This window comes from Balaenoptera physalus, assembly GCF_965194825.1.
Source record: "Balaenoptera physalus genome assembly, chromosome: 2".
NCBI classification, from domain to species: domain Eukaryota; kingdom Metazoa; phylum Chordata; class Mammalia; order Artiodactyla; family Balaenopteridae; genus Balaenoptera; species Balaenoptera physalus.
This window is the reverse complement of record NC_138883.1, coordinates 90,421,659-90,446,191: the sequence shown is the minus strand read 5'-3', so window position 1 is coordinate 90,446,191 and position 24,533 is coordinate 90,421,659. Positions and strand designations below refer to the sequence as shown.

At 38.6% G+C, this 24,533-nt stretch overlaps 1 protein-coding gene across 8 annotated transcripts in view; it reads right to left on the bottom strand.

The window, feature by feature from the left end:
- Positions 1–24,533, bottom strand: part of ATP8B4 (ATPase phospholipid transporting 8B4 (putative)) — a 314,688-nt gene that overhangs the window by 131,174 nt on the left and 158,981 nt on the right. For 4 of the 8 annotated variants that reach the window (XM_082452990.1, XM_082452991.1, XM_082452989.1 and 1 more), the window contains one exon: positions 14,815–14,853. The exons of 3 other annotated variants lie outside the window; for them this stretch is intronic. In XM_082452990.1, the coding sequence (XP_082309116.1) occupies positions 14,815–14,853 (39 nt within the window). Of the gene's footprint in view, positions 1–14,814; positions 14,854–18,018; positions 21,501–24,533 lie in introns of those variants that run through there. One more of the 8 variants, XM_082452996.1, reaches the window with a different exon arrangement.

The window sequence follows — 24,533 nt, the reverse complement described above, 5'->3', positions numbered from 1 at the left end:
TTTCCTATAATTGATATCTATCTCATAGTATTGTGGTAGGAAAAGATACTTGATATGATTTTGAAGAACATATTTTGATGAAAAATTTGCAAGCAATTACCTTAGCCTGAGCAGATCAACCATTCTCTTCACCTAAATTGCCACACCTTATTTTGAGAGATCAGAGAATATGCTCTTACCTAGCTCATATTAAATGACAACCTCTATTTCTGAATAATACTTCCAAAAAAGATGGTTCCAATGGAGGAAAATAAAACCTGAGCATTTTGGTTCCAGGATAGAAGGCCTGTATTATGTTTTCCCATTGTCTCTAATGATGTCCTTAATCATTTTTCCTACATAGAGCCAAATTAAGAGAGAAGCAAACATATGTTAAACCAGAAAAAAATAGTTGCTTAATACGCCAAGTAATAATACGTGCCATACTGACACAGACAGAGCAAAGGTGTCTCTAGGTGGTGACTCTTGGGGGGTGTGATTTGTTTCGCTCTGGTCAGAGGACCTAGCATCTCTGGAAATAGCATTCCTGACTCTGCAGCACAAAACACAGCTGAGGATATCACTGCAAGATTGGGGGTTAATTTTCTTACTAGGTTTGCAGTCACATTAAGTCCTAAACAATTTTTAAGAAAATGTTAAAATGTTACTTTAAAGTAGGTTGTAATATTTATCACTTTGAGTTCCTCAGAAATAAGATAGCATGTAGGTAGAATTCTTCATTAGATCATCATCCAATGGCATGTGAGGTACCATCACCCTTCATTTAATGAGTTCAAGACTGCTCCATAGGGGACTTCCCTGGCAGTCCAGTGGTTAAGACTCTGCGCTTCCAATGCCAGAGGTGCAGTTTCGACCCCTGGTCAGGGAACTAAGATCCCACATGCTGCATAGTGCAAACAAAAAACAAAAAAAAGACTGCTTCATACATATAAAATGAGCATTCTGAGCCAGGCATTGAGCTGAGTGTTGAAGCTACAAGTAGAATTAGATACAGACCGTGGTTTCAAGAAACCTAGAGACTAGTGGGATATAAATCTGGCTCTTAAATAACCCTAATTAAATCATTTTTGCTTTCTAATACCTAGAGTATGTGGACATTCTTCCACTCAGCAGTGAGGAGTACCTGTACTTCAAGAGAATGATCTCAGTGTTAGATTGTTTGCCATAAAGCTGTCATCAAAAGCCCAGTGAGAAAGTTGACAGACCAGAGAAATTGTCTAATAAAGGATATATTAACTTTCATTCCTCAAGATATTCCCAGCTTTGTCCCCTTATACTGTGAGCTCATCAGAAAACTATATGCCTGGACTGTATTACTCTGGTCCCTCTAGACTTAGCTTCTCAGAATCATGACTTAACGTCACGCCAACAGATTTCAATCAGGATTTACTTGTGGTCATGAGTAAAATATCTCTGCTTTCTGAGTCTTCAGCCATTATGTCATTCACATTTCTCTCAGGACCAAGATAAATCTTATTGCTCGCAATTACTAGAATACTTCCTTTCACTGGGCCATCAGTTTTGTACCCTAGACACTTTCATTATGAGGAGAAACAAAGTTCAAGGTAATGTTTGAAATTCATGAATGACAAATTCTAATGGATTGTTTAAACAAAAACTAGGAAATTTTAAAGTAAAGATTCTGTCCTGGGAGATCAGCTCGATGCTTTGTGATGACCTAGAGGGGTGGGATAGGGAGGGTGAGAGGGAGGCTCAAGAGGGAGGGGATATGGGGATATACGTATGCATATAGCTGATTTGCTCTGTTGTACAGCAGAAACTAACACAATGTTGTAAAGCAATTATACTCCAATAAAGATATTAAAAAAGAAAAAGATTCTGTCCTTTGAGGATGACATTGTAGGGAGAATCTTGATACTTTCAGAAACAGAATACTATTCAGAATGGACCAGAAGTAGGAATCAATTTTTTTTAATCCTTACATTCTTAAAGAGGAGAATCTTGACCTTAAGTTTATGAAAGATGTGATGTAACATAGTAGAAAGAGTCTGTGTCATGAGAAGCAGAAGACCTAGACTTGAGCCTAAGTCTACTACCAACCAACCATGTCACTTGGGCAAGAAGTTGACCAAAACTGGAATTCCCCACTATCACCTACATTAATTGGCTCATACCAACTCCTCAGAATGCTTATTTATTCATAATACTAAGCTTTTAAAATGGGATAAACCCACCTGACATTTAAACATGTATCTATGATGACACCTGTGAATTTTACAGAAGCTTATGAAGAATTTTGTAAACCATAAAATAACATATACCTTAAAGTATTGTGACTATTATTAAGCACCTCATTATAAGGATGGTACATTCCAATTTTTAAGTCTTCAAAAGAACTATCTATATTTAGTATCTCCACTTCAAGATTGCCCCTGCTTTCTCCAATCAGGATTTTGTCTCCATCCCTCCAACTGCAATCCATCTTCATGGTGTTAAATCCAAGAATCAGTTCTCAGTCTTCATTATACCCAGCAGTTAACCACCCCCTCCTGCTTCAAACACCTTCTTTTCTTTAAATCCAGAGTGTCACAGTCCCTTGGTTTTCCTCTTACTTCATTAGTCACTCCTTCTTAAACCCTTAGCCAGCCCTTTCTTTTCTTCACATCTTCAAACCTTGGAGTGCCCCAGAGCTCCTCTCTTCACTCTCTAGAGCCTGGACTCTCACCCCAGGTGGCCAGATGACTTTCAAATATATCTTCAGATCAGACTTCTCCGCTAAGCTTCAGCTGCTCATTCTACATCTCTACAGAATGGTTAATATCTCAATAGAACTCTGGTCTCCCAGTCCAGTGAAAAAAAGTCAACACCACAATAACACACTCCTTTCCCAGTTTTCCCCATCTTGGAACCTCGGCCAAGAACCACTCCTCCTAATTTCTCTCTTCATACACTTCCAACATGGCAGCACTCTTACTGGCTCTACCTTCAAAATACATCTCAATCTGTGGGTATTAGATAATGTTAAGGGAGTACTGCTACTTCATTGGGTGTAGTAATGGTATTATGGCTAAATATATTATAAGTCTTTATCTGTTCAAGAGAAACGCTAAAGTGGTGTTTACTGATAATGTGGTATGACATATAGGATTTACTTTTAAAATACCCCAGAAAATAAAAAGTGAGAATAGATACAAAAATAGCAGAAAGTTGATGGTGTCTTCAGCTGGGTAATACATAAAAAAGAGTTCATTGTACTGTTCTATTTTCATGTGTTTGACAATCCATAATAAGAAATATTCCTACTTTGTATCTTCTGCACTACTACCACCATCATTTCACCTGGGCAACAGTGGAAAACTCATAATTTGTCATCCCCATTCTGCTCTTGCCCTTCTTTGCTGTCTACTGTCCACACACCAGCCAGAGAAATCTTTTGGTCACACCATGTAATTCTCCTGCTTAAAACCAGCTTCACATTACATTTAGTATAAAATTGGAATTTCCTACCATGATCTATAAGAATTGGCTCTTGCCAGCCCCTCAGAACTCCCCTTTATCACAATACCCTAGCCACAGTAGACATTTTACTGTTGAGTTCATTGCCACTTTGGGGCCTTTATACATATTGTTTTTGCCCAAGATCTTGGCATGGCTAGCTCCCTCTCAACTCAAATCTTATCTCCTTAAGGGACCTTCTTTGGTCACCTTATTTATTTATTTATTTATTTGTTTGTTTCTTTGTTTTTCAGATTTGAAGGATCACTTTTATTTTTTTAATTGAATGAAAGATTCTTTAAATTCTATAGTGCTTTACAATTTTCAAAAGTTCCACACACATGATTTCATATAACCCCATAATAACCCCTTTTTTAATCCCCTGTCCCTTTATTGCCCCCCTTCCCCTCTACCCACTGGTAACCACTAGTTTTTTCTTTATATCTGTTAGTCTGCTTCTTTTTTGTTTTATTCACTAGTTTGTTGCATTTTTTAGATTCCACATATAAGTGATATTATACAGTATTTTTCTTTCTCCTTCTGACCTAATTCACTTAGCATAATGCCCTCCAAGTCTAACCACGTTGCTGCAATGGCAAAATTTCATTCTTTTTTATGTCTGAGTATTCCATCATATATATATATATTTTTTTTTTTTCCACATCTTCTTTATCCATTCATCTGTTGATGGACATTTAGGTTGCTTCCATATCTTGGTAATTGTAAATAACACTGCTATGAACATTGGGGTGCCTGTATCTTTTCAAACTAGTGTTTTTGGTTTTTTTGGATATATACCCAGGAGTGGAATTGCTGGGTCACACGGTAGTTCTATTTTTAGTTTTTTGAGCAATCCCCATACTGTTTTCCACAGTGGCTGCACCAATTTGTATTCCCACCAACAGTGTAGGGTTCCCTTTTCTCCACATCCTTGCCAACATTTGTTATTTGTGTTCTTTGTGATAATAGCCATTCTGACAGGTGTGAGGTGATATCTTATTGTGGTTTTGATTTGCATTTCTCTGATGATTAGCAATATTGAGCATCTTTTCACGTGCCTGTTTGGCCACCCTATTTAAAATCATCTCCCCACCTCTCATCTTATTACTGACTATCTTATTATCCTATTTTGTTTTCTTAGTTGTACTTATGACTGAAGTTATAACTGAAACCATCTTACTTATTAATATTTTGTTTATTGTCCATGTTTCCCACTTGATAGTAGGCTCCTTAGGGCAGGGATTTTTTCTGTCCTGCTCATTTCTGTATCCTTAGTATGTAGAACAGTGCCTGACATATATCAGGGGCGCAATACGTATCTGCTGAATGAATATTTGAATGGACTAGTTATTTACATAGTTACTCGTGCTGTGTGCTTAGCACATTTAGCTCTAGGGTTGCAGTGAGTAATAGTTCCACATGGCTACACGTGCTGCGAAGGCCCTAAAAATCTAGTAGAGATACCCACAAAGTACAGAAAGATAGTTAGTATAGGATGAGTCATTGCAGGGCAAAGGATAACAGTTTAGAAAATAAAAGCATTATTCATTTTCCTCAAAGTGTGTACTTATGAGTTCCGTTTCTTAATGGCTGTAAGGCAAGAGGGCACATCCCAAAGGGACGCCAACTTCTTTCATAGATTTACATTTCCAATTTCTTCATTATGATCTACGTCACGAATGTAAGTTGCTGGTTAAAAGAGTAAGTGGATTCTGCTGAATTCAACAAATATTGAACACCTACTACATGTAAAGCAGTAGACCAAGCACTGAGAATAAACACAGTATGGTTCCTGGCCTGAAGAGGACTTCCCTGGTGGTGCAGTGGTTAGTAATCCGCCTGCCAATGCAGGGGACACAGGTTCAATCCCTGGTACGGGAAGCTCCCACATGCCGTGAAGCAACTAAGCCCGCACACCACAACTACTGAGCCCTCGTGCCACAACTACTGAAGCCTGCGCCTAGAGCCCGTGCTCCGCAACAAGAGAAGCCACCGCAGTGAGAAGCCCACACACTGCAACAAAGAGTAGCCCCCGCTACTCTTAGGGGGGAGCCTAAAATGGACTATTAAACTGCTGTGCTTAACTCTAGCTTGGTGACAGGTACCTGCTCTGGGAGTAAAACGAGGGTACTGATCATTCTACCTGACTGAAATAGATATTGGAAGGATTTCCAGAAACAGTTAACACCGGAGCCGAGCACTAACGGATGAAAAGCGGGGAAAGGAAAGTGTAACATTGCAGGCTGAAGTAAGGCAAGTAGCTCCATGTGATTGTAGATAATGTTAGAAAGACTAGCTGGAAGCTTGATGGGAGTAGGCCCTTTGACGGTAAGGATAGAATAGGAAGTTACTAAGGAGTTTTTAGCAGCAATATGTTTTGATGTGAGTTGTTTTGTTGAAAGAAAACTGTCAGGAATATATTTGGCTTAGCATAACCCAGTCCTGCTTAGAGGAACTATACTCGACATGCACACTATGCTAGCAAAGACCCTGAAGTACTATCTCTGTACACCATGTAGGGATGTCATTGTTTCCCACTGGAAAAATTTACTAGAAGACAAAATTTTAAATATATTCTCAAATAGAGCATAAAAAATACTATAGACCAACAAAAGACAATGAATATAAATAGACAAGTCACTAAAAAGAGAAATAATACCATTGATAAATACTTGAAAAAATAATCACCTTCACTAGAAAACAATGAATTTTTAAAACAAGACATCTGTTATGCAAGACAACTTATGCAGTTGGCCTAGATTTCCTAAAACACAATACTCAAAGTTGTAATGGTGCTGTGGTAAAACCACTTGTTTGTTCAAATGGGAGGATAAATGGGCACAAACTTCCTAGAAAGCAATTTAACAGTATGTATTAAGAATCTTTAAAAGAGGCAAAGTTTAGATTCCCTAGAAATATACCCTAAAGAAACAAAGATATATATGAAACTTACATTCAAAAATGTTTCTCTGAAAATTATTTATTAAAACAAAAAATTAGAAACAAGCTAATTTCCCAATAAGGGAATGATCAATTATAGCACATCTATTATTTAGCTATTAAAAATGTTTTCAAATAATTTTTAATGACATAAATGAGTTATGTCAAAAGAAAAAAGTAAAATACAAAGCTATATATATGCATATTTGCAAAAAACAAAAAAATACAACACAAGGGATAATACTTTTCTCCAAAAAGTAGAAATTTTGATTTTTCTGTTTTCACATTTTTTATTGATTAATTTTCAAAAAACAAAAAAATACAACACAAGGGATAATACTTTTCTCCAAAAAGTAGAAATTTTGATTTTTCTGTGTTTTCACATTTTTTATTGATTAATTTTAAAGATTCACCTCTTCCAGGAAGCCTCTTCTGACCCCTAGACTGGGCTAAGTACCCCCTCTTCAGTACTTCCATGTCAGTCCATGAAAACCCCCATCATTGTTCACATTATACTGAAACTACCTACTTGGTTATCTCTCTCCCCACAAAATGAGAATTCATGAAACTAGCAATGGCATTTTAATCATCTTCAGTACACTGAAGATACTCAATATTTAGGGAACTAAGACAGACCTAAACATTCCTCTTTGGCTCAGAACAGCCATATGTCTGGTTTTAATAGTGCTGGGACAATAATTCAAGTGGCCCCAACGAGACTGGCTCTATTGTTGAGCCCTATCCAAGCCAATAGGGTTGGGTGTAAGCAGGAACTGTAACGTTCTCCCCTACCCCAACCTAGGACATGAACTAGAACTCCCAAAGTAATCCACTCTACCTGGACCCTGCAGGCCTAGGTAAACCCAGCTTCTGCTGAAGGTCCTAACACATGCACTGCCTCATCCGCTACCCCATAGACCACAGCTCTGGAAGTCCCTGGAACAGCTGAAGGCTTGGGTCGAGGGTTGGAATATCAAATGGTAGTTCCACTTCTCATATTTTAGAGGCAAAAGGTATGGTAAAGGCCTTCTAATATAATCCCTTCATTTCTCTCTGGCATTCCTCAAGTTCCAAAGTCTCTAGAATTTTCTGATCCCTGGATCCATCTAGATAATAGATAGATCTGTCTAGAGTAGACTCTGGTTTTCTTTGTTAGAAATATGAAAACTTTCTGCCAGAAAGTTGCTCTTTGAACTACTTTGTGGAAAATACTCTACACTGTGTGCTCCACCCAGCTCCAGGATGAAGTTTTTCTGCTTCAGAGCAATGACAAGATGGCTTCTATGCTTGTCACAGCCCTTTATGCTTTCTAGTTATCAGGGGGTTTCAGGCCTTATGGTTTTATTTGTAATCTGCTAATATATATCTAAATATGTATATAACAATCTTTTCTCTTCCGAATTTCTTTCCTAATCACAAGAGCCACTGCTGGGAATTGTATTTTCGACTTGGTTAATTGCCAGATTTTAAGCCAGGGACGGTGGCCAATAATTAGGTACCATTTGAGTAGGACTTACATTACGTTGACATTATCAGTACCAGGTTTGAAACTGAACATGAACAAATCTGCAGGCCAATTCTAAGTATTTATGCTGTGATATTTTGTATTTATTTGCATAAGCTCTGCTATAATTTCTACCATTTTAGACATCTAATGTTCTAAAATGCTCTCTACTTTAAAAGGCCTATATTGAGTATTGTTTTCTTATCATTCTTTGTATCTCAATTCCAGTCTTCTTTGTTCTTTACTCCTAGAAGACGAGTGAGAAAAGTGATATAGAGAAAGGACAAAATTTGGAATGAAGAGAAAAAGAACAAAAACTCTGTAGATATTCACCAATACACGATGAAATGGCATCACTGATAGTCTATATATAAGAAAGAATGACAGCATCTCTGTGCCTTGGCACCCACAAGAATTAAGGCCAAAGGCAAAAAAAAAAAAAAAAAGTCTATGGAACTACTTTCTATAATGAAGTGTCAGGTGAAAACGAGAAAGCCCAACACAGAAAATAGGACCGATGCTGAGCGTACTTCTCAAAGTGGGAAGTGATGTTGTAGCATATGAGTTACCTGAGGGGGAGCAAACAAAGGAAGCCAGGTCCCTTTTTCTATTTATTCTTTTTCTTCCTCTTACTGGAAAATTAGGTTCTATTATTCTTTTAAATATTAACCTATTTCTATCATCCAAGTTTCAGAAGGAAATGTTAAGTGAAAGAGGGCAAATTTCCATTAAAATCATATACCTAATAACTTACATAGCTGTCACCCCAAAACCTATTTCTAATAAAGCAAGTGTTGGCAGAGCTAAATCCTCAAGGGGATTAAATCTGGAAGGTCCAGGCCCTGCTGATAGAGGCAGTAAACAGACTATATGGCAGAGGTCAGTAATTTCCAACAGATATCTAATAACCAAGTCTAGAAAGAAGAAAACCTCAGCTCTCCCCTTTTGGCAGAAAGCTTTACTTTTTTACATTTTAAAACTCTTTACAGTTCATATGGTTTCCAGACCTGCTCTCCAGAAGCGAGGGCAGTTTCCTGCCTGGGTCTCTCAGCTCCCCACATGTGATTTCTCAGGCAGCCAGCCAGATGGACATTTGATTTGAAAATTAAGCCTTAAATTTAGCAGTGTGAAAGGGGAAAGTATGTCTGAACACAAATGCCTGGCACGGGGCAAGGTAACCAGATAAGGCAAGCTGGGTTAACAGGATTCATTAGCCAGGCAATTCAGAAAGTCCTGCTGGAGGGAAACATCTGCTGCAGACACAAGGAAGCCCATCTCCGCATCTCCGTCTCAGTGTCTAGGGCTGCCCAGTTTCCCACATTTTTGTTTTTCTGACATGCTACCACCTGGGAGCAGCTGAGAAAGAAACAGTAAGCGTTGCTTCAAATACTTCCTTGAGCTCTGCCAATTCAGAAATGAAGCCCAGATGGAGCTAATCCTCTCTCTTTCTTTAAATGTCAGGCACAGCCTCAGGCACCTTAAGGTGCAGAGGCATCAGGGAGATTCCAAGTAACAGAGAGCATTTGGATTAAAGATGGGTCTGGTATCCAATGACCCTATAGCAGACATCATTCTCCAGGGGTAATGACAGCAGACAATGATGTGCACAGAACATGCGATATGTGGACACCTCCTCTTGTCTCATATTAGTTGCAGGGAAGAAGGAGGGTAGAGAATACTAAAAAGATATTCTGGTCTTGCCTCAAAATGATTTGATTAATTTAAATGCATTTGGTTCATCCGTCACATAATTACTGAGCATCAGCTACATGCAGGATGCTGTTCAGTCAGGTGACGGAAAGAGAGACTGTCTCAGTCTCCAGTAACTCACAGTGGCATGACAGACAGACAAGCACAGCGGGACAACCCCCCTCTCCCACATCTATCCTGGCCCCCTTCCACTGGCTCTTCCTCCGCGCAGCAGGCGTGAGCTTTTCCAAAGGCAAATCCTTCCATGTATTCTCTCTGTTCTTAGGAAAAACACTCAAACTCTCAATGTGGTCTTCAAAGCCCTGCAGGCTCTGACTTCTGACCACTTTTCCAGCCTCACCTCACACTGCTTTTCTCTCAGTCTTGCTCTTTGTGCTTCTGCCATTCAGTCCCTCATAATCGCATCCTCCTTCCCTCCGCAGGGCCTTTGCACATGCTGCTCCCTCTGTCTGTAATTCTCCTTCTCATCCCATCGCCCCACACACTGTCTGATTAACTCCTAGTTGTCATAAGTTCTCAGCTTAAATTTACTACTTCCTCAAAGAACCCATTTCTAAACTTTCTTACCTCTGTCTACTGCCCCCCGACACACACACAAAAAAACCCCTTTCTTTAGAATCATAGTCTCTTCCTTAGCAGCACTTGCCTTGGCATGTAATTACACACTACTTAGCGTGACTGCAGTGGTTCCCCCTTATCTGCGGTTTCACTTTCTGCAGTTTCAGTTACTTGCAGCCAACCGCAGTCTGAAAACATCAAATGGAAAATTTCAGAAATAAGTAATTCATGAGTTTTAAATTGTGTGCCGTTCTGAGTAGCATGATGAAATCTTGTGCTGTCCTGCTCCATCCCACCTGGGACGTCAACCGTCTCTTTGTTCAGTGTATCCCACCCTTTAGTCACTTAAGAGCTGATTAGGTTATCAGATCACTGTCAGGGCATCGCAGTGCTTGTGTTCAAGTAGTCTTACTTTACTTAATAATGGTCCCAAAGTGCAACAGTAGTGATGCTGGCGATTCAGATATTTTCTTACTGTGCCTAATTTATAAACTTTCTCATAAGGATGTATGTATAGGAAAAAACATAGCACATATAGGGTTTGGTACTATCCACAATTTCAGGTATCCACTGGGGGGGGGGTGGTCTTGGATAAAGGGAGACTACTGTATTTTATTAAGTCTACCTTTCCTGCTAGACACTAATCTTCATGGTTGCAGAGACCATGTCTATTGGGGTTCACTGCATTTCTAGTACCTAACACAGTACCTGGCATATAATAAGTATCAAAAATATAGACAAATAAATGAAAGGTAAGAAGACCTTTATGACATTATGTGCTATGATAGAGACAAGCAGAATTTGTGGGAGTGTCTGGTCAGGGCATTAACTCTGGCAACCTCGTGCTCTGAATTGTCTTCTGACCCTTTCTGTTACAATTTCTCCCGTTTGGAAAACAATATCCACACTGTTGGAAGATCCTACCTTTAAGTCCCTCTCTTCTTCCCCTAAATCATTCTGTAAATTTCTTGTATCTAACTCTCCTCTTCCACTATCATTTTTTATTATTATTATTTTTATTACCATTGTATCTATCCTTACATTTCCAACCTCCCATTCTGTGTGAATTCTTTTTATCCTATAGAGCCTCTGATTTCCCTTCTTAGGCTCCTCACCATCACTACAAAGGTGAAGAGGATCACAGAGTCACAGTACCTAAGGGCTGGAAGGGACCTTGAAATATCTGGCCCAATGGTACTCAAACTTCAATGTGCATAAGAATCCCATAAGGTGCTAATAGAGTCCTATCCCAGACTCAGAGATTTTGATTCAGGAGGTCTGGTAAAGGCAGTCCTCAGACCTCATTGTTAGAAGCACTAAATGGTCCAGTAATGCTCATGTTGGCCCCTCAGGGGCCACCACTGAGAGTAAGAAGGCAGCTGAGGACACCTGCTCTGGGGCCCCAGCTATACTTGTATATGTTCTATATATTGGACTTCTATAAAGATTTCTTTTGAAAGTAATCTGCTGATTGGAAAAAGTTTTTAGATTACTGGTATCCAACTCCCTTGTTTTACAGATGAGAAAACTGAGGTCCTTGGTCCTTAGTCACACAGCCAATTTAGTGACAAAGCAGGGACCAGACATCAGCTTCCTGACACTAGACTGGTGGGCTTTCCCCAATACCCTCACTGCTGTGCCATCCGGCAGTCCTATAATGAGCAGCGTATATATGACAATGGCAGTCATAGCTGGACCACATTTTACCAAAGCACATAGTTGGAAATATGGGAAAGAGATGAGGGAGAGAATGGATTTATGCTAGCTCATCTATTTCTTTTTTTCATCCAGCGTGTTCTTAACTTCCATGTGCAATAAACCTATGAAGAGGTAGTTATCCTTTATGACCAGTACCCTTCCCTAATTCTCTTCTGCTCTCCCTATGCTCTCATCCCTCCATTCAGTTAGCTCTTCAATGGATGATCTTTGCTGGGAGCTAATTCTTCCATGAGTTATTCTGACATAATGATATCTCTGCTACTAGCCTCCCAAAACCTGGGCTAGGGTCCTCCCATGTGTGTTCTCCCAGAGCACCTCATGCTTCATTTTATCATGGCACCTATTGCTGTAAAATAATAGTCTGTTTATTTGTCCACCTCTTCCCCTGGACTCCAGGCTCCTTTAGGGAAGGAACATGGGTCTTAATAATCCCTGTATCCCTAGTACCTAGCATAGTGGCTGGTACAGAGAAGAGTTACATAAATGTAGGTTTAATGATAGATGGGTGAGTAGTAAATATGAGTCCCTGCCACCACTCTCAAGTCCCCTGTAAAATGTCTACTTCATGTCTCTAATGAAGCCCTAGCATGTGTAAATTGACACACAGAGCAAATTAGATTATCTGAATGAAACACATCTCCTATTGCCAACACAGCCCGTTCGATTTCGCTGATGTTCATGTGTTCTCCTCCATGAAGCCCTTTTAATGTCAATTTCATTTCTCAATGCTTCATTTTTCTTCTTTACCCCTGGAACTCCCCCATACTAGGCTTAACACTGGATATTAGTCAAATTTAAAACCAATAAATGCTTATTTTGAATTAATGCTCACTTTTCTGAAGCTTAGACAAAGTATACTTTACTGCACATATATTCTCCGTTAAAAAATACTATCAACTTTCTTCACATCTTCAAAATCTATTCTTTCTCCATGATTAGAGTCCATTCCTCCTGCAATGTTCAGCATCACAATCCCAGTTACACTCTCCCTTTCTTCCTTACCTCTAGTAACTAGTCCACAATGCCACTGCCAGAGTTTTCTTCCCATGTGTTGCTGACAATATCATTCTTACAGCCTCCAAATTTCCCAGATGCTTCTGAGTCTTGAGATCTAATTTAGAGATCATTATTCTTACTTTCTATTCACACTGCCCTCTTTTTTTTTCTTCCATTATTACACCTCTATTCCTTGTCAAAATTCAAGAGAGAATTTTTTAAGTTCCTGACATGGAATAAGGAACTAGATCTCAGTTTTAGACAATACTGCTCAAGTTTAAAGGTGGTTTAATGTTCCCCTGAATCACAGCTTCAAGGCACCATTTCCACCCAGGCTCCCAAATCCTACTAAGGTTTTCTACCACCTGGCTTTGGTTTATCAACAGAGCCTGTATACCAACAAGAATTTTTGAAAGCTGCACATTCCTAATGAGATGAGTCATTTTGCTCACTCATCTTACCTGTGAGTAAAAACAATGAAATGTGAGAGTATCCTGCAATTCTAGAGATAAACCTATTACATACAATATAGGTATGATTGCATTCTATTGGGGGCAGAAATTACCTTTTATTTAACTCTGCACCCCCAGCACATAGCATTCTGCCTGACACATGGTAGGCACTTAATAAATGTCTACTGAGTGAAAAAATGAACAAATGAACAAACACAGAACCTCTGATTAAAAGCTAAAAACCAGTGAGCATTAGTTTCCTAAGTCCACTATAACAGATTACCACAAACTAGGTTTTAAAACAGTAAATCTTTATTCTCTCACAGTTCTACAGGCTTTAAGTCCAAAATCAAGGTGTGTGCTGAGTGGTGCTCTCCCTAGAGGTTCTAGAGAAGGAACTGTTCCACACCCCTCCCCCAGCTGCTGGTAGCCTCAGGCATCTTGACCTGGGTCTCTATAGCTCCAACCTCTGCTTTCACATTACCTTTTTGTCTGTGTATCTTCTTCCCTGCTCTTCTCTTATACACTTGTGATTGGATTACCAGGATGATCTCATCTCAAGATCCTTAACTTAATGATATAGGCAAAGACCCTTTTTCCAAATAAGATCACATACACAGGCTCCAGTGGACCTATCTTTTAGGGGGCTGGGGGCATCATTCAGGCCATGACAATAGGGTATAGTATAATCTCAATTATTTTTTAAATACATAGTGTGTGGAGGAGTAGAGAGTAATAAGAAGAGGAGAAAACAAAGTTACAAAGATGGGAGAGAAAAGGGAGTACGAAAATGCCTTCACAAGTTCACTGTAGTTCACTCTGATCTGGATAACGGAATCAAGAGAAATTTCTGTATTTTCTTTATACTCTTTTAAGTTTTCTTAATTTTCTACCCACAAAAGACAGATAATATACCAAACTAAAATGCATGGGCTGTCCTTGGATTGGAAGAATCAACATTGTGAAAATGACTATACTACCCAAAGCAATCTACAGATTCAATGCAATCCCTATCAAACTACCAATGGCATTGTTCACAGAACTAGAACCAAAAATTTCACAATTTGTATGGAAACAAAAAAGACTCTGAATATCAAAGCAATCTTGAGAAAGAAAAACGGAGCTGGAGCAATCAGGTTCCGGGATTTCAGACTATACTACAAAGCTACAGTAATCAAGACAGTATGGTACTGGCACAAACAGAAATATAAATTAATGGAACAGGATAGAAAGCCCAGAGATAAACCCACGCACATATGGTCACCTTATTTTTGATAAAGGAGCCAAGAATATACAATGGAGAAAAGACAGCCTCTTCAATAAGTGGTGCTGGGGAAACTGGACAGATACATGTAAAAGAATGAAGTTAGAACACTCCCTAACACCATACACAAAAGTAAACTCAAAATGTACTAAAGACCTAAATATAAGGCCAGACACTATCAAACTCTTAGAGGAAAACATAGGCAGAACACTCACATGACATAAACCACAGCAAGATCCTTTTTGACCCACCTCCTAGAGAAATGGAAATAAAAACAAAGATAAACAAATGGGACCTAATGAAACTTAAAAGCTTTTGCACAGCAAAGGAAACCATAAACAAGATGAAAAGACAACCCTCAGAATGGGAGAAAATATTTGCAAATGAAGCAACTGACAAAGGATTAATCTCCAAAATATACAAGCAGCTCAAGCAGCTCAATATCAAAAAAACAAACACCCCAATCCAAAAATGGGCAGAAGACCTAAATAGACATTTCTCCAATGAAGATATACAGATTGCCAACAAACACATGAAAGAATGCTCAACATCACTAATTATTAGAGAAATGCAAATCAAAACTACAATGAGTTATCACCTCATACCAGTCACAATGGCCATCATCAAAAAATCTACAAACAATAAATGCTGGAGAGGGTGTGGAGAAAAGGGAACCCTCTTGCACTTTTGGTGGGAATGTAAATGGATACAGCCACTATGGAGAACAGTATGGAGGTTCCTTAAAAAACTGAAAATAGAACTACCATATGACACAGCAATCCCACTACTGGGCATATACCCTGAGAAACCCATAATTCAAAAAGAGTCATGTACCACAATGTTCACTGCACATCAATTTACAATAGCTAGGACAGGGAAGCAACCTAAGTGTCCATCGACGATGAATGGATAAAGAAGATGTGGCACATATATACAATGGAATATTACTCAGCCATAAAAAGAAACAAAATTGACTTATCTGTAGTGAGGTGGATGGACCTAGAGTCTGTCATACAGAGTGAAGTAAGTCAGAAAGAGAAAAACAAATACTGTATGCTAACACATATATATGGAATCTAAAAAAAAAACAAGAAAGAAAAATGGTTCTCAAGAACCTAGGGGCAGGACAGGAATAAAGATGCAGACGTAGAGAATGGACTATGGAATTGAGGACACTGGGAGTGGGAAGGGTAAGCTGGGAAGAAGTGAGAGAGTGGCATGGACATATATACACTACCAAATGTAAAATAGATAGCTAGTGGGAAGCAGCTGCATATCACAGGGAGATCAGCTCGGTGCTTTGTGACCACCTAGAGGGGTGGGACAGGGAGGGTGGGAGGGAGACGAAAGAGGGAGAAAATATGGGGATATATGTATATGTATAGCTGATTCACTTTGTTATACAGCAGAAACTAACACACCATTGTAAAGCAATTATACTCCAATAAAGATGTTAAAAATAAATGAATAAATAAATAAATAAATAAATAAATAAATAAATAAATAAATAAATAAAATGCATAGGAGAAATGAAGCCATTGAGATTATCTCAGGAGATCTAAAGCAAAATGCCCTTGTAGTAGAAATGTGTATACAGTTCATCAGCAGTAAGTAGTTAATTGACAAATGCTGTCAAAACATTGGTTTGGTTTGGTATAGACAACCAGTGGGCTCTGACTGAAACCAAGTTTACTCACTATAATATTATGATCTCTTTCAGCTTTCAGATTTTAAGATCTTAAGAAGGTTTTACAGTATTAAAGTTAATGTTCTAAAATCTCCAAGGCCTCTGTGGTTTAGGTTTAGGTTTGTTTTTTCAAAAGAAATTCTAGATCTCTCCCTATGACAACAGAGAAGAGATACATAAACCTATTTTTGAAAAAGAGAATCAAGTTTTAAATGTTACATAGAATGTGGTGTATTTTTAACTTCCATTGTCATCTCAGATAAGTGGGTCCTAGCTGCAGAAGAGCCTGCTATTTTGGTGAGCAGCTGCATGGGTTTGAGTTCAGAGCCAAGGCAGAACCAAACTACTCTGATTAATAAAAAGGAGACAAATATGAGGGGCCCCAGATACTGAGAGGAGACTGGAGACAGCTATACTGAGCACTGAATGGGGCAAGGAAAGATGATAAAGGCCAGCAGCAGAGAAAGAGAACTTTGGGGAAGAAAAATGTCAAAATGGGATTTCATACTGTTTGCTATGGAGTTTGTGAAATAAATTTCCTCATTTATATCCCCCACAAAGTCTTCATTCAACTCTACCTTGCTCTCTAATGCTTTCACCTGGGGGGTTCTTCAAGGGAGCTTTAAGAGGAGAAAAAGAGAGCCACTAACATCTGGGTTATATAAACTTTAAAAAGAAATTAGGAGATGCCACTGAAAAAAAACCCATGTGCAAAGTTTTGAAAGTACTATAATTTCCTGTTATTTCAAGATGCACCTCATTTGGGGAAACAGTCACCATTTAGAAATTCAACACAAAAAATTGTATTCATGCAATGTAATAATTGATTACAATGGAAAATCACTTATAAGAACTACAACAATGTCACGGCTCACATACAGAAATCAGCGCATTGGCAAATGGACGCTTCCATTTGCAAAGCTGACATGCAGAATCACCCAGGAAATGATCAGTCCAAGACTTAAGAAACTGAAATTAATTTATTGGGGGTGAAACTATTTTTGAAACACTTTTACTCTGAGTTAGCACTGTGAGCTAAAAATTAAATCAATTTTAAACCATTTGCACTGAGTCCAAAAAGTACTGAGACTACTCCCATTAGTTTGCTTTTGAATTCATTGTCATTTAAGCCCATAATAGTGTGTTTTATTAACACTGTTTAAAAAAAGAATCAATATTTTTCACCTCAAATTTTCCTTTCAAATATGCAGATTTCTTCATATAGACCCTGAATAGCTGTCCCCTAGACCCAATGGCACCATCAAAACATAAATTATCTACATGCGCTAGGGGTAAAAAAAAAAAAAAAAAAAGAGTTGGTGCTCTGCCTTGTGTTTAACCACAGAAGTCTCCACTCCCCCTGCAAGTCCACAGGCCCTGATGAAGACGAAATAACTCAAAGCAGGGTTCATCTGTTCTCCCATGTAATCAGTAGAATTCCAGAACCTTGCACGTTCCCACTCCCCCACTTACAAGAAGCACACAGACATAGTAAATATGTGTCAGCTTCAGATTCATTAAGTTCAATGACCTTGGGCATTTTTTGTTGAGGGAGCTCAAGGACAAAGAGAGCATATTTAATAAGAATAATAAGCCACTCTTACCCAAGACCAACATTTTGGATCAAATCCAATACAGGGGGATAACATCCATGAATTACTCCTCTCCTGATTAAGGTATTGCCAAGAATTCAACAGCAAATGATAGTGCTTTTGACCACAGGTCTACATACCTCTAATCTGGGAGGACAAAGAAGATGGGAAGAGTTCCTTCAGAGCTGCCTGAAAGGATCTGCTAGCCACACTTCTGAATCTCTGCCCAAATTTACTCAGGGAATTCTGCAAACCAAAACTGATGCAGATACTTTACAGATGAGTGCAATATAGCTAGTAATTGCAATATAAAACTTATATTCAAACTGTTTCAAATTATTGATGTTTGGGGATTTACATGTGTCACTAATACATTTTTTAAAGCAGAACATTTTGGGGTTTTTTTCATATTGTGCTATGATTAAGAAAAGATAAATTTGAAACTTGATGGTTGGTGGTCTGACATGAAACCCTTGTTTCTGGAAACTCCCATGTGTGACGGAAGTGAAACCTCCCATGCTTTAGTCAATATGCCCAACCTGTTCCTGCTCACACTTAAACCTTCTGATAAAAGTTGCTATCAGTAGACTGAGTAATAATGCTTCAAGTTCCAATTACTTAATATAGGAAATAACAGGTTCAATGTAATCATTCTCAGTGGATTTTGTAAATATATCACAAAAACCCAGTCTGGAAAAGGGTAACTATCAATTTAGAAAGATGAAGAAACTATATTTTAAAATTAAAAACAGAGTAAATATCAAGCAATAGGGAAATGGTTATGTGAATTATAAGACATGAACTCAAAGGAATGCAGCCCTTAAAACTGCAGCCCTTAAAAATTAGGTATATAAAGACAACAGAAAAAGATTTGGAAAACGGTAATGATATGATGTGAAGTAAAAACAGAAGGAGGTCTTTAAAAAAAATGGAAGGAGGGAATTCCCTGGCGATCCAGTGGTTAAGACTTGGTGCTTTCACTGCTGAGGGCCCGAGGTTTGACCCCTGGTCAGGGAACTAACATCCCACGAGCCACGTGGTGCAGCCAAAAAACAAAAAGTAAAAAGAGAAGGATAAAAACATATACACACAATTATGAGAAATCTTGGCATAGAAAAAAAAGACAGAAAGGAAATATAAGAAAATAGTAATAATTACTTTTGGATAGTGGAAGCATGAATGTTATTTTCTTCCTTCTACTTTTTCCTATTTTCCAAATTTCTCTTAATGAACATATGCTACTTTTATAATGGAAAAAACCCCTACATACTAAAGAAAAAAATGAAACAAAATTTTCTATCCTAATATCCAGTGGGAGTTATCACTTAAACCAGAAAAGTTGATTAAACAAAGAGAAAATCTGCACCTACTGAAATAATGTATTTGTTTGCATAATTATGCAGCATCCAGGAATACCAGACTTGAAGAGTACAGACAATACTCTGCAGTAAAGAAAGCCCTTGTCTCTCCCTATAAATACTCACAGTTTCCAAATGAGAAATGATTGAAGAAGATTGATGGGAAGAGTTCTGTGAAAGAGCCTGGGAGATTTAAGCCAAGTGTACCAAAGCTCAGGAAAGTATAAAATGGAATTTGTTACACAAAAAGCTGATAGGCGAGAGCAATTTGAAATCTAGAGAAGGCGGGAAAACATCCCACCTGAAAGAGGGACGATTGCACCAGAGGATCTGAGCTCAGATTGTTCTAATGCACAAGTGTAAGTTCAGAAGATGTTAGGGAAGTAAAAAATACTAAGAAAAAGTAACGCTGACTTTATTTGTTCATAGTGACACGAGCCACTATGCCGACAGCCAGCAAGATCAAACAGAGAATCCTGAGCTGGGAATCCAGAGGCCGGGCTTATAGCATAGAGCTCATTTTCTTCTCGGCTCAGTTCTCTCACCTGTAACTAAGAGCAGTGCCATCCAATAGAAATAGAAGGCCAGCCACAAATGTGGACCACAAAGGTAATCTTAAATGTAAAATAGATAGCTAGTGGGAAGCAGTTGCATAGCACAGGGAGATCAGCTCGGTGCTCTGTGACCACCTAGAGGGGTGGGATAGGGAGGATGGGAGGGAGACACAAGAGGGAGGATATATAGGGATGTATGTATATGTATAGCTGATTCACTTTGTTATACAGTAGAAACTCACACACCATTGTAAAGCAATTATACTCCAATAAAGATGTTAAAAAATAAATAAGTAAATAAATAAATTTTCTGGTAGCCACATTTAAACAAGTTTTTCAAAAGGTAAATTTAATTTTAATAATATGTTTTATTTAACCCAATGTATACAAGATACTATAATTTCAAAATGGAATCAATATAAAACAAATTATTAATGATATATCTTACATACTTGGTACTATGCCATCAAAATCTTGTATATACTGTATACTTAATAACACATCTGAATTTGGACCAGCCTCATTTCAAGTGCTCAAGAGCCACATGACACTAACAGCTACCTAGCTGGGTAGCAGAAGACCTCCACACTCCTTCCCTTGTCCCAAATCCATACGACTAGAAATGCTGATGGGACAGAACAAAACTTGGAAGTTGCATAAATACATGAAAGTCAGAAAATGATTCAGAGTTGAGGACAACACATGTAATGGGGAAAGAAATAAAAGATGAAAATGAGAAAAATTAAATTCTGAACTTCTGAAGGAAAGAAAAATATGGCAAAATAATTATTGATTGGCCATGTGCTTGACTAAAAATGTGAGCCTTACTACAAAAAAAATGTAAATCAGCATTACAGAATTATTCCTTTGTGAGGATTTATGTGAAAAACTATGCTTATCATTTTAAAAAATTAATGGAATTCCTTCCCTTGGATGTCTTTTAAAATTTGAGAGATACAGGCATAGAGATACAAGTGTAGGTAAAGAGATGGCCTTGACTAGAGGTTCTCAATTGTGTCTGCATAGTAGAACCATCTTGGAAACTTTATAAAACACCAGAGCCTCCCCTGCAAGCTCCTCATTTACTTGCTCTGGGCATGGGTGGGGTACAGATACAATGGGCAGCCCAGGTTGAGGAGTGTCGTATGGGATGACCTCTGCGGGAACTTTCAGACTCCCTCTCACTGCCCCTCACCTGCCCAGGTGCTCTCATGGTGGCCAGTGGCCCGGGTTGTTAGCATAACCTGAGAAACCCTCAAGAGAAACACTAAGTATCTCCTGGTACGTTTTCCACAGGTTCAGTCAGCAGACGGCACTCGTAGCCTGGGGGACAATGTGCACTTCCTATACAGCAGGCACAGTAATTTCTAGAAATTGGAATTGTTCGCTTCTACTTCGTTTTAAAACTTAAGACACCAAAAGATTTTATCAAAGGCTAATTCAACACCTATTTCTTAAGCACTTTCGCATATTTAACAGATTGCAGATACAGAAGATTGGTCCTGACTGGAAAGGAATATAAGTAACAAAACCTTGAAAAGGAAGGTTATAAAGGGAGAGTTTTGTCTCTCTAATTATTGTGTGGCTTAAGTTTACATTGTTCATTCGCTTGCACAATGCTAAGAACATAGATGAATAATGCTCCCGGCACTAAAAGTGAGGATATATATATTTATTCACATATATATTACATTTAGATAATATATATATATATATATATATATATATATATATATATTATGTTTATATTTCTATAATTGTGTACAAAGCCCTTCAAATGCAAAATAAATAGAGAAGAAGTGGTCAGACCACGAAGTCTACATTTACACATCACAACACGAGTAGGTAAAAGTCTAATTTAGGCTCTTACTTGCCATGGAACTCTGGACAAGTCATTCCTTTTCTAGGCCTTAATCTCTCCATCTCTAAAAAGAGGCACTATCACCCACACCCTGGGGTTTTATGAGAGTTAAATGTGGAAGCACTGGAGCCCACACATGGTAGTCACTGAATAAACATGTGTTGAATCTGAATGTAAATGCCATGTTCCTTGCTTCTGAGCGCAGAAGAAGGGAGACCTGAAGGCCAGAATGACAATTAATTGCCCAGAGTAGCACATCGATCACTTACATAGACCAGGTTTCCTGACTGGTGCTTTCATCGTACCCCCTTTCCCTCAGGAATCTCCTCCCCGAAGCTGACCATGCCTCCCCTCCCTCCAGGACAAGCCAGTGAAGGCTCCTGCCCTAGCATGAACCTCAAGTCCAGAAGCCCTCTGCCAGAAGCACACAGGGAAGCCACAGTGCTTAGCAGTGCCCACCCCAGTGTGATACCCACATCCAGCAACATCTGGATGCCTCTGATCCCCTCCAGGCTTTTTACTTTATCCGTGCATCATGACCCATTGGTGTCTAGCATAGACCCAAAAGCACTTTCCTAACATTTTCCATTAACATTGCCATGGGGTTAAGTATGCATTAACTACTGTGTTAGATCAACTTCCCTAAAAGCAGATCCTGAGATGAGGATTCATATGTAAAGGGTTCTTTAGGAAATCACTTCTGGGAGAAACTGGTAAGGAAGATGAGAAGCAACGCATGGAAGGGGAAGAAGCCACGTAAGGGTATGACCGCAGGCAAAGTCCCATCCTCAGCCTGATCTCAACAGGCACTCGGGGTGCTAATTGCACCTCAGAGCTTGTCCAACTTAAGGCAGGGGTGCTGCTCTTTCTTACTCCTGCACCAATCGGTCATTGGCTCCGGTAGCCCAAGGACAGTGCTCTGAAGAAAGTAGCAAATAATGCAGACAGGAGCTGAGGGTGAGCACAGGAAGACAGTAGTGGTCTGCGCAGAGCGCTGAGAGCATCCTCTGCGACCACCAGCTCCAAAAGAGGACTCAGAGCTCCCTGGGCTAACTCAAATCTAAGCCCATTTGATTTCTCCAACTTCTCAGATTCCAAGAAGTGAAAAGCCAGTCTCCATAGCCTGAGAATATTCTGCAAAGACCAAAACCCCAGCCACTGGAATTGGCTAGTAATGGGACTCAGCAAAATTTTTACAGATCAAGCTCCTCTGGTAGATTGCCCTCTCAGCAAGAATACTTGTTACTGCTCAGTTTGAAAATTCCAAAGACACTGTGCTAGGCTCAAGGGACACAGACATGATCAAGAGAGATGCCCTAAAGGAGCTCACAGTAGAAGGTAATCTTACAAATGGAAAGTCTTGCGTGATTTTTAACCGAATCCTAAAGAATACTCCATTCTCAATGATGTGTGCTTCTACTTTCAACATCACAGGATCAGCAACAATACTTTTCAAAACATCACCCCATATCAAATTACAAAGAGATGTTACCTCATAAGGAATAGACAAGAAGCTAAATGAAACCACAAGAAAGTAAGACCAATGCTACTTCTAATTATAATGACAATGATAGCTAGCATGTGTGGGACACACACAGTCATCAAGTTTCTGAATATCTAAGTTACTGGATATTCCCATGGCCTCCAGGTAGAGGTGTCAATATCTGTCACTGCCCAAATAGTGTCACAAAATTTAACTGGTAATTTGAGAGACATTAAAAGATATGCTCAGGCTATTAGTTCAAATTCATTATGTAATTGTACATATTTTTAACATATTTCATGAGAGATGATACTTCAAAGTAATGAGACTGATTATCAAATGTTCCTTGGGGAATTAGTCAGATCATATTGTCAGATGTAATTCCCAGTCAGAACTGCAAGGCTTGAGAAAATCAGGATAGGCAACAGTCCAGCTCAAAGTCACACACTACATTAGCTTACAAAGAGTCACCACCTCTTAAGAACTTGCTCAAGACCATAGAATTACTCAGGGTCAGGACTAAACTCAAGTCTCCCTGAGTGCAAAACCCATACTTTTAAACACCATGCTATAGTGGCAACAATTCAAAACCTGCTGACATTGGAAATGAACCACATGGTTCCAGACATCTTTATGGCTTATCCATGTCACGTCAAGATCACACTTTCAGAGGCTGTGTTTCTACAACTGTGGTTTTAGATTAAGATCATTTTTTTTTTCACTGTGCATTTAATGCCATTTTCTAAAATAATCCAATAAAGGAAAACTATATGTATCCATTACATTATTAATAATCAGTCAATGTTTTGGTTGCAGAAGGAGATTAATTACTATAATCCTACCCGTTATTGTCTAGACTACCTAGCCCCTCTTGATATCCATTTCTTGGAATTTTCTATCTCATGTGATTAATACGTTTTATGATATTCCCTTTAAAAATTACATTCTTCACAGTATCCAAGTGCTTCCAAATCATCAGCAGATGTGACTGACTGCCAGATTAAAGTAAAATGTTAAAAATTTACTTTGTCACATGTTAAAAAAAAGGGACAAAGAAAGAGACTAAGAAACATGGAATGAAGGTTTGAAATTTCCCTTTTTGCTAAGTTTTCTGGAGGTGTTTTTGCTGTTGTTTGTGTATAAATACACATTTTAAACCATTTCAGATTCAAGAACCATTCCCGTATATATTTCTTTATAGATGGATGAATTTAACAGCAATTCAAAATCTGTGTTATGGTGGATAATTCGTTCTAAACTCAACTATCAAGTTAATAAAAAATGCTTATCACTATCACTTGATATGTGTTGAAGTCTCTCTAGCAATATTCCCAGAAATTACCAAAGCAAATTATTCAAATACATTAAACATCTGCTACAAACATCACATGTGTGCCAG